At 56.8% G+C, this 9,681-nt stretch overlaps 1 protein-coding gene across 2 annotated transcripts; it reads right to left on the bottom strand.

Moving 5' to 3' along the window:
- Nucleotides 1-1,202: 1,202 nt before the first annotated feature.
- On the bottom strand, nt 1,203-8,401 carry CNP (2',3'-cyclic nucleotide 3' phosphodiesterase). Of its 2 annotated transcripts, none has more exons than XM_029213030.1 (4): nt 8,240-8,401; nt 6,290-6,959; nt 4,144-4,283; nt 1,203-2,726 (listed from the first exon to the last, which is right to left on the bottom strand). In XM_029213030.1, exons 1-4 carry the CDS (start codon nt 8,240-8,242, stop codon nt 2,277-2,279), a joined length of 1,263 nt encoding a protein of 420 aa, XP_029068863.1. In that variant the 5' UTR covers nt 8,243-8,401; the 3' UTR covers nt 1,203-2,276. The 2 variants fall into 2 exon arrangements, with proteins under 2 accessions (XP_029068863.1, XP_029068865.1); XM_029213032.1 differs by lacking the exon at nt 8,240-8,401 and adding an exon at nt 8,000-8,087.
- Between the last annotated feature and the right edge of the window lie 1,280 nt (nt 8,402-9,681).

Here is a 9,681-nt window from a genome sequence, read left to right as displayed (position 1 = left end):
CAGCTGCTTTGTGTCACTCCAGAGTCAGTGGGCCAGAGCTGAGCCCCCAGCACGGAGCTGATGCCCACGTGGACTTTAGGCTCCGCGAGCCACCCCACGAGGGGTGGGGGCACCTGGGGGCAGGTGGGGTGCTGGCTGCCTCCAAATCGGTTTAGCACGGGAGTGCTGAGCAGGCCCTGGGGATGCTGCCGTGCCCAGCCTGATGCCAGTCATGGGGCAGCGAGTTCAGAAAACACATTTTATGGTAGGGCCACCAGAAATCACTAGAAGCTGCGTGTGTCCAAAGTGGATGCCAGGTGTCAGGCTGGGCTAACTCAGAGGTTTACACGGGCTCTCAGAGTTCTCACTGCTTGAGAGAGATGGTGACAAGGACAAAATCCTGCCTTTTTGACCCTCAGACCCTTTCCAAGTGGGACAGGCAGCTCCTGGGTGCAGGGATCTGGGCGCTGACGTCAGCTCACTTAGCTGGAAACACCATTCTTAGCAAACGCTCCTTGCCTTCTCCACTGGTGTCCCTTCCTGTATGGGAGGCAAGCAGGGGGAGGAAGCAGTGGTATATGTCATGCTGTTCAGGTCAAGCTTTTGTGTTTGTGGTGAATAATTTCAGTTCCAGGCAGACACACTTGAAGCTTTGGCTGAAGCTCTGATTTTTGGTGCTTTGGGTAAGTAGAGATGGCTGGGTAAAGACCTTGGCCCAAATAGCTATTTCTCTTCCATCTGAGCCTCTGCCCCTTTCTTTTCAGTCTTCCCCCTTTAGTGCCAAAGCTGCGCTGAAATGCTGACTGCGTTAGGCCTGGGAAGTTCCCATGTAGCCATCCAGGCCCCTGTTGGCTTGGAAGAGTCAGCTCTTCCCTTGTGTTTGAAGTGGCACTGATCTGAAGGTGGCCTTCCCTAGAGAACCACAGGCACACCTGTGGGCCTGTGCCCAGTTGCTGGGGGGTGGCAGCTCTGTGCTCCACGTCCCTCACACTGGCCAACTCCCACTGCCTGTGTGCATCCAAGACCAGCCTCTCTCCCTTCTGCCTCCTCATGAAAGCCAACACTGTTCCACTGCCCAGCCTCGCCACAGCTGTGCTCAGCCCGCAGAGGGGAGACAGGACCGATGGCCCCAAGCTGGGGGACAAAGGCAGTCCTAATGCACCCTGCCCTTGCCCCAGGGAAGACTGAGCTGGGCACAGAGGGTGAGAGAGACTGCACGCAGCTAGGATTAACACGATTTATTTCATTATCAGTCTTACAAGTTGCTGAGGTTGGGCAAAGCCAGGATAGTAACTAAAATCCCGGGCACTTCTGTCAAGTGACAACCCGATTAGCAAGGCCCTGTTACTGAGCAGAGGGCAGCAGAGGGCACCCCAGGAACCACAGCACCTGCAGCGATGTTAAAAGCCCCTTCCCAGAGGCACCGGGTGGGGCTTGGCACGAAACTGCTGGGGGCCACTCCATTGGCTCTTGGTACCCACTGACCCCCTTTAGTGGAGGCACAGAGGCCTCCGGAGGCACCAAGGAGGCAAGATGGGCTGGGCAGACAGCAAGATTGGAGCTTTCCCACCGAGGCGCTGTCTCTGGCCCTGATCTCCCCATCCACACGACAGAGCTACGCTCCTGGAAGGATGGCAGCCCACCGCTCCCTGGGGTGAGACCTGTAGCCAGCCTGGGATGCGGCTGCTGCTTGTTCTGTTTTCTTCCCTGGTGTCAGACTGTTACCTAGTTACAGTGTGAGGAGGAGGGGACAGGCACTTAGGACCAAAGGTGGAAGGTAAAAACCCCTTTTCTACCCCGGTAAATAGCCCCAGGCTTTCTGGGGCTACACTGATTAAGAAATGGGATCAAAGCCCAGGGATCATCCTGTCTCAAATCCACCACTAGTCTTCTGTGGCCGTGGTGACCACCCCGTGAATACGAGCAGCGCTGGGGTGTCCCTCCCCACTAGCCGGCCCTGTGTGGGGTAGTGGGCCTAGGGGCCCAGCAACTGTAAGCGGGGCTTGGGGTCGTGGCTCCGGTCCAGGCCCAACTCGGCCCAGCCTCGTCAGCTTTGGTCCAGGTTCCTGAATGGCGCCTACCCACCCCCTTGTGTTGAGAGCTTGAGCGTTAGAGGGGAAGGGGGTGGGCAGGAAAAAAGAGCAGTTATTTTACACGTTTTTAAAAAGTTACAAGAAGGTTAACTGAGTAAAAAAAAAAAGAAAAAGAAAAATCTTAAACCAAAAATCAAGCAGAGGGATGCTTCCCTCTCCTCCCCATTCCCTTGTAAAGAGTGGGGGCCTGTGGCCCGGGAACACTCAGATGATGGTGCAGGACTGAAAGGCGCCACCCTTGCGGCCGCCCCGTGTGGGCACGGCCTTGCCCTTCCCGTAGTACCCCGTGAAGATGGCCCTGACCTCCATCTTCTTGGCCAGGTTCAGCATCCAGCGCCCACTGCCCAAGGAGTAGAGCTTGCCCCGGCTGAGCTCACCCACCTCCTCGCCGCGGTTACCCCCCTTCTCCTGCTTCACAATCTCTAGCAGGTCAATACCCGTCTGCACGGCTTCCACATCACCCGCGCAGCCCAGGGTGATGTGCGCGCGGCTGCCCCGTGACAGGCTGTCAGAGGGGGACAGCTTGTCCACGTCGTTCGGCCACAAGGCCAGCTCCTGCTCACTCAGCTCTACCCGGGCTCCCGTCGTCTTGGGTGTCACAAAGAGGGCAGAGATGGTCAGCGTGAAGGCCTTGCAGTAGGATTTCTTCACCACCTACGGAGAGAGGACAGAGGACTGAGCTGGAGGTGGCGGCATCGAGAGAGGGACAGTGAGTGCCACCGAGCAGAGCCCGCAGACATCCACATCCATGGCCATGTGCTGGGAGGATGTCTTTCCACCGACACTGTCCAGGCTGCTTGAAAAAATGAAGGTGCCAGAGAGGCAGGAGAGAGCAGGCGTGAGACGCAAGGCTTCCTGCGCTCAGGCCGGGCTCCCCACCCACTAGCTTCAGGGCTCATTCACCTGTAAGAGACAGCTGAGGCTAGAACCCTCCTCACCCTGAGGACTAAAGAAGAGCCTGGGGCTTCCCTGGTGGCGCAGTGGTTGAGGGTCCGCCTGCCGATGCAGGGGACACGGGTTCGTGCCTGGGTCCGGGAAGACCCCACATGCCGCGGAGCGGCTGGGCCCGTGAGCCATGGCCGCTGAGCCTGCGCATCCGGAGCCTGTGCTCCACAACGGGAGAGGCCACAACAGTGAGAGGCCCGCGTACCGCAAAAAAAAAAAAAGAGCCTGACAAGGGCTGTTGTCGTTACTACTCGACTCACCCTGTAAAAGCACCCTGGTATCCAGGCACTATCCTGGAGGGTGGGGTGAGGTCAGAAATAAAGGACTTTGATCAAAATCTACTCCATACACTTTGGCTTACATTATATCTGATTCTCTGAAAAAGCCCATCTCTCCGATTTTGACCATGAAATCTTCCCTATTTTGCTCACACCCCCTGGTCCTAACAGTGTCTAGTGCATAACAGGTGCTTAATAAACACTGCTAAATGAATGAACAGAGATGGGAGTGAAAGGGCTGTGTTCATTCATGCAGCTGTGATAGGTGCTAAGGATACAAGGTGAACCACGCTGTAAACAGTGCTGCCCTCGGAGCTTCCATTCGTGTGGGAGGAGACCAATGAATAACCTAGGCAGAGAAGTGGGGGAGCTGGCAGAGGGTCAGGGACGGCCTTGCTGTGAAGGCAACCTGAAGGAGGCTGGAGTCAGCCACGCCTGGTGGTTAAGGATCCCATGTCAGAGGCTGTGGGCGGGAGACTTGGGCTGTGTGGCAGGGACGGGGCTGGTACCCCTAAGCCAATAAGCCTCCCTGTCGACACTCCCCACTTCAGAGCGCAGCCAGGCTTCAGACTGGGGGTAAGGGACTTCTGGCCTTCGGAACTGAACACAGGCTTAGAGGCCAGAGCAGGAGCTGCTGCCAACCAGCATTCTCTGCACGTCTGCAGAAGGAACAGGCTCTGATGGGCAGGCCCTGGGGGGCACTACACAGGCTTCGGTGAGCTGGGGATGGAGCCGCCTTTTTTCCTGAGAGGCTGTCTGGTTTGTGGTCCCTGCCTTGAGCCGGTACCCATCTCCAGAAGACCCTGCCCTCTCCCCACCTCAGCCAGGTGTCCCCGAGGAGCACTCACATCCTGCTGGGCGTACTCGTCTGCCCCAGCGGCCTTCCCATAGTCACAGAACTTGGTTGTGCAGTGTAGCACGCCCGGGGGTCTCTTCCCAAAGTAGGTGACCAGTTCAATCTTCTCCCTGGGCTCATCCCCAGAGACAACTGAAGGGAGAGAGAGTGGGGCAGTCAGGGCGGGAGAGCAGGGGCATTGCAACATCTATCACCAAGACCATGGGAGACCCAGAGGAAAAAAATCAGACATTAAGTATAAATTTGCAATCCACTATAACTGAGCGATCCACTACCATTCATTAGTTGGTCAAATTAATAGCAACTTTGGAGCTATGAAAAGGTGTTGATATAAGTTCCCTGCTTTATGTTCTGCAGATTTTTACGTCTCTTACCCAGATGTGAAAACTAAGGTACTTGTAACCCAGGGGTAGGTGGCATATGCCAAGGGAATCTGAACTTCACTAGCTACACATCTGAAAAGAGGGAAGCAGGTCATGAAAAATGGGGTAGAAAGAAAAAAGAGGTTGGGAACTGTGTGGTATAATGGAAGGAGCCCGAAACAGCATAATTAACATCCAGCCCACTTCCAAGCCTGTGGACCTGGGGCAAGTGATTGACCCTAATCTGTCAATCAAATACAACTGGGGGTGACCACACATTCCAGTTTTCCCAAGACCACCTAGGTAAGTATTAGTCGTGCCCCATTTCACTCAGGGGCCACTTGAACAAGAAGTTACCTGGTCACCGTAATAAGAAGTAGCTTACAGCCTCGTTTGGTGAAAGAAAGCCTGCAATGGGCCTGGTGCAGGAAGGGTCTTGGGAGGTAACAGGATGACATTATGTGGCTGGTAGTTTCGATGAGACTTGGGGTATCTGTGATTTCAATTTCCAGACTCTAAGCCTTGTGGCTAGCTTCAGAGTCACTAGGCTTTTCCTGTTTACCCCCAGGGTTGAATCCCTGTGAAGGACGTCGCTCACCCTCCACAGGGGAGGGAGACCTCTACTCTGAGGGCAGGCCTTGTTTGTGGCCCATTACATTTCTCCTGCTGTGTCCTGGGCAGAAGGATCCCAGTTTTTAATGGTAAAAGCATCTTCAAGAGGTAATCTCCAGGGCAGAACCAGCTCTAACTAGGAGCCCTGCCTTGGGAGCTTCTCTGTCACGCTCTTCACAGGTAAAGGGCTCACGCCCGGCTGGTGCAGGCACCACAGTTCCCTGGTTTCCCAGCATTCGAATTTTAGGAGCCGAGATAAGAGTTCTCTGAGAACTTATACCGGCACAAATTACCTCTGACAATGCAAAGAAACACGGGTGGGGATATTTCAAGTATGAAGATAGTCTAGAATCAGGGGGAGCTAGGAATGAGTTAAAGGGAGAACAGATGGTTAGCGGGAGTGGGTGACACATTCCCCAACGGGCCACTGGAGAAGGAGGGCCACCAGGGTCCTTCCCTATCCCAAACCTCCCCTCTCGATGGAGCAAACAGCCCCTGCAGGAGCGAACCCTGGTCCAACCCAGTAAGGGGAGGCCCCTCTAGAGGCAACAGAGTCGAGCTTTCACTACAGCTTTGGGCAAACCCCGCAACCCTTCTGGGCATTTTCCCATCTACAAAAACGAGGGGCTAGACTAGGGAGACTCTTCTCTGGAGCTGTGGGATGCCACAGGAGGTGCGCTGGATAGCTCAAGGCCTGGGAACCATCGCCAGTGGAGTCACAATAGTCCAAGTTGTCATTTTTCTGCAGCTTAGGGCCGCATGGCATATTCTATTCTAGAAAATAGTTCTGCTGCTAAAAATGAGTTTGAGAACATCGGACCAGATTCTCCCTCCAAGGTTTTACGAAATGTTGATGTAGTAAGTAATTTGTTTTTCCCACCTCTAAGACGGGGTCAGTGGCCTCGATCCAGGCTGGGAGAGCGCAGATGGGGAGCAGAGGGCAGGAGGAAGGGTGTGGTGAGAGGGAAGGTGCCTGGCAAACGCCTCTCCCATAACCCACGGAGCGTCCACCACCCAAAGCGGCCTCTGCCGGTACCAGGTGAGCCCCCTGCCTCCCCCAGTGCTTTGAGAACAATGGTCCCGTGCATGCAGCACCCTGTGCCCAGCAAGAGGGGCTTACGAATAAGGCTAACTGCCCCCACCCGCCCACACCCCGCCACCTACAGTGTCGCAGCTCCTTCTTGAAGGCCTTGTGGTTGCCCAGCTCCTCAAGGAAGGCCTGGCCGGCTTTGCGGAGGCCCTCGGAACTCTTCTTGGTCAGGAACCAGCCGAAGTAGAGCGGCAGGAAGTCCTTCTCCAAACCAGGCTTCAGCTTCTTCAGATCGTCGGCTGACAGCTGCCACTGGTTCTTCTCCTTGAGCTGGGCACAGTCCAGCCGCCACGCCGTCTTGGGCTCCACCAGCACCACCTGGTACTGGTACTGGTCGGCCATCTCAAAGAGTTGTTCCAGCCGCTCCCGCTCGTGGTTGGTGTCATCCAGCACGAGGACCCGGACGTCCCGGCGGCAGTAAGCAGCCAGGTCCTCATCCAGCTGCTTGTACTCCTCGGAGAAGGCCCCCCGGGCACCGGGGTTGATCTTGTAGGTGTCGGCGGACACCATCTTGGTGCCATCCCGGTACCTGTCCACGATGACCCGGGCCAGCGTGGACTTGCCGCTCCCGGGCAGGCCGCGCAGGATGAAGAGCGTTTTGCATTCCTGCAGTGCGGCCACCGTCTCCTCGTCCTGCAGGAAGGGAAACTGCAGCTCTGGCTTGTCCTTGGCCCCTGAGGATGACATTTTGCGGAAGAAGATCTTGGGCAGGAACGTTTGGCTCTTTCGGGAGAAGCCTCTATTCTGTGTGAGGAGGGGAAGACAGACATCAGCCAGGTCACTCGGGGCCACCCCGCCAGCTTCGCCTCCTTGTCTCTGGTCTCATTCTAACCGGGAACCCCAGCTGGCTCAGGTGCTACAGCCCTGATTGACAGGCACCCCTGGTGCCTTGGGCACCCTTCCAAGCTTTGGGTTGCTGGACCGTCTCTCCTCGGTCCTTGAGACCCGATGGCTTCTGGCTTTGCAGGATGGAGAGGGATGCTTGTCTGAGCGGTCCTAAACTCTTTCCTCTAGTGAGAACCGTAGCCTCAAGGATTAGCCTCAAGGATCGCCCACTGCTGCCACCTCGAAAGGAAAACGGTGCTGGAAGTGCGTGCAGGGGAGGGCCTGAAGCCTGCGCTTCTAGGAGTGAACCCTAACTTTATATTCCTGGCACTTATTAAGGATGACCTCTTTGGAGGTGGGGGGCTCTATGTCTGGGCAAAGCCACAGCGGCCGTGGCCCTGAGGGCACAGAGCAGGGTGAGGGTGGAGAAGGGTCACCCAAAGACCGCCTCCCTTCCCCCAACAATGCCAGTGACAGATAATACTCTCTTGTCTGGGATGGGGGGACAATGGTCCCACAGAAGGGCTGGCGGGGGGCAGGGCAGGAGAGCGCTAGACAAAGGGCTTCATTCAGCACGCCTGCCACCTCCTCCTCCTCTCCCTTGGACCCCCCACAAAGTCGTGGTCTTTGTGCCTGCCCCAGGACTGGGCGGTTCAGGGCACCTGCGTCCAGGGTCTAGCTCTGCTCACCCCTTGCTGTGTGTCAGCAGCACCTCTCTGAGCCACTTGTTTTCCTGCCTGCTAAAACCCACAGGTGACAATCAATAGTTTTTACTGTACAGCGTCTTCTCCTCTAAACCGGGAGGCCCCACCTCCCGCCAGCACCCTGAGTGCTCGGCTGGCGTACATTTATCTCAGACAAGGCCCTGGGCAGGGGAGGGCGCCGAACACCAGCCCAGCGCGGGCCCAGCGCATGCTACCCCGGCCCACCCGCCAGCCAGGTCGGCTCCGGGGCAGCACCTTCTGCAGAGCGGTTCCCTTCCTCCTCCAGCTCCGTCCGCACTCCCCACTCTCCCAGCACCACCCCTATCTCAGGCCTGTACCGGAGAGCCAAGAAAGCCCCGACTCAACTCCGGAACTTCGGGTCCTCATTTGCATGCCACTTCCTCTCCCAAATTCCCCAATACTCCCGTTTTCCATTAAGGTGCCACCCCGGCCCGGTTTGCTTGCTCCCCTCCCGGCCTTCCCGCGCCCGCTCACCATGATGAGGAGGGGGCGCCGCCGTCACAGCACCAGCTCTCCGGGGCCGCCCGCCTGCGCGGAGGGACACGGAGTGTAGCGGTGACGCGACCCCACTGAGGGCCGCCTTACATAGCCCGGGGGCGGAGCGCGCGCGGGCTGGCCCCGGGTGGGCCAAGCCCGGCCCCCTTTGCGCAGGCGCGGCGAGTCGAAACCCGAAACTGACTCGGCGCTGGGCCCTCCCGCACGCCCGCCGCATGGGACACCTGTGCGGCGACGGACGCTGGGGGGTGGGAAGCGGAGGGCTTGTGCGGCCTCTTCTTCTTGTACAAGGTAATGATGAACTCCTTGAAGAGGCAGGCAGTCACCCCTCCCGGGTCCCGCGCCGAGATTAGGTTGAGGCGAGGGAGGCAGGGTCGTGCAAGTACAAGGTCGAATCCTGTCTTTATTTTAAATTTTGATATTTTACTCATCATCGGGTTTTGCATTAATTGTTTTTTACCGTATTGCGTTAAAATACTTTCTCTTCCTTATTGAGTTTTTTGGCCCTACGTTCCTTAAAAGTTGCATCTGAAATGCCTCACTTGCCTGCCCCTAGTCCGGCAGGTCCCAGCCACCGCAGCCGTTTGGGACTAGGATGGCAGTGGCCAAAGGAGCGGATGAATAATGTAATGAAATCCTAACTCGCGTCCTCAGCTGCTCAGCCACCCCCTCTGTGAAACCACCGAAAGCGCAGTGGGTGGGTATTTAAGAGCTTCCTGTGCGCCACGTGCTGTGCTAAGCACCCGTATAATCTTTACACCAGTCACTGAGGCAGGTACTCGTTACACAGAGGAGGAGACAAGCTGGAGGAGCCTGGTTTACTTGACTGTACCGCCCGGCCCTGGGGTGGCACAGGTGGGTCCAGCCGCAGCTCCTACTCTCAGCTACTCCCTGTTCGTGGGCAGACACCTTCCTTCTCCCTCTGGGCTCCTAGAGCCCCACCAGTGCCAGCGTGCACTTCATTCTGTCTTCAAGGCTTAGGGGTTTACAAGTAGGTCTCCCTCACTGTGTGGTGGCTGAGGCTGTCCCATCCTTCTTTCTTCCAGAAAGCTTCCCACAGTGCCCTGCACACAGTAGGTACTCAGCAAGACCAATGGCCAGCAGCTGGGCAGACACACCTCTACTCCCAGGCCTTTCTCTTTCCTCCCCCCTTTAAGCTTTTTGAGCTCCTTGGAGCTCGTCCGTTTCTTCACTCTCCTGAAACCCTTTCTTCTTAGCACCTTTCTCATTTCTTCCATGAGGTCCTTGCACAGGGCCTGGGGAGGAGGACCGCATTTCACACCTTGGTCACATTCTGGGTCAGGCCTTGTTTGGGGGTCTCCGTGTTTCTCACCTAATCAGAACATCAGAGTTCTGCTTGGAAAGTGGTACCCCATGCCCACTCATTCATTCTCTAAGGCTCTTCTGAGAATGGGTGGGGT

Source organism: Monodon monoceros, unplaced genomic scaffold (assembly GCF_005190385.1).
Source record: "Monodon monoceros isolate NGI ecotype Baffin Bay Population unplaced genomic scaffold, NGI_Narwhal_1 Super_Scaffold_9, whole genome shotgun sequence".
Taxonomy (NCBI): Eukaryota; Metazoa; Chordata; class Mammalia; order Artiodactyla; family Monodontidae; genus Monodon; species Monodon monoceros.
The sequence above is the reverse complement of the archived record's forward strand: the minus strand, read 5'-3'. Positions and strand labels throughout refer to the sequence as shown.

Bases quoted from the DNA above. Each gene is read 5' to 3' on its own strand.
- CNP (XM_029213030.1), bottom strand. The intron at 4,284-6,289 runs GTAGGTGGCGGG...CTCTCCCTTCAG, and splicing joins CAAGAAGGAGCTGCGACACT to TTGTCTCTGGGGATGAGCCC. The intron at 2,727-4,143 runs GTGAGTGCTCCT...CTCTCTCCGTAG, and splicing joins ACGAGTACGCCCAGCAGGAT to GTGGTGAAGAAATCCTACTG.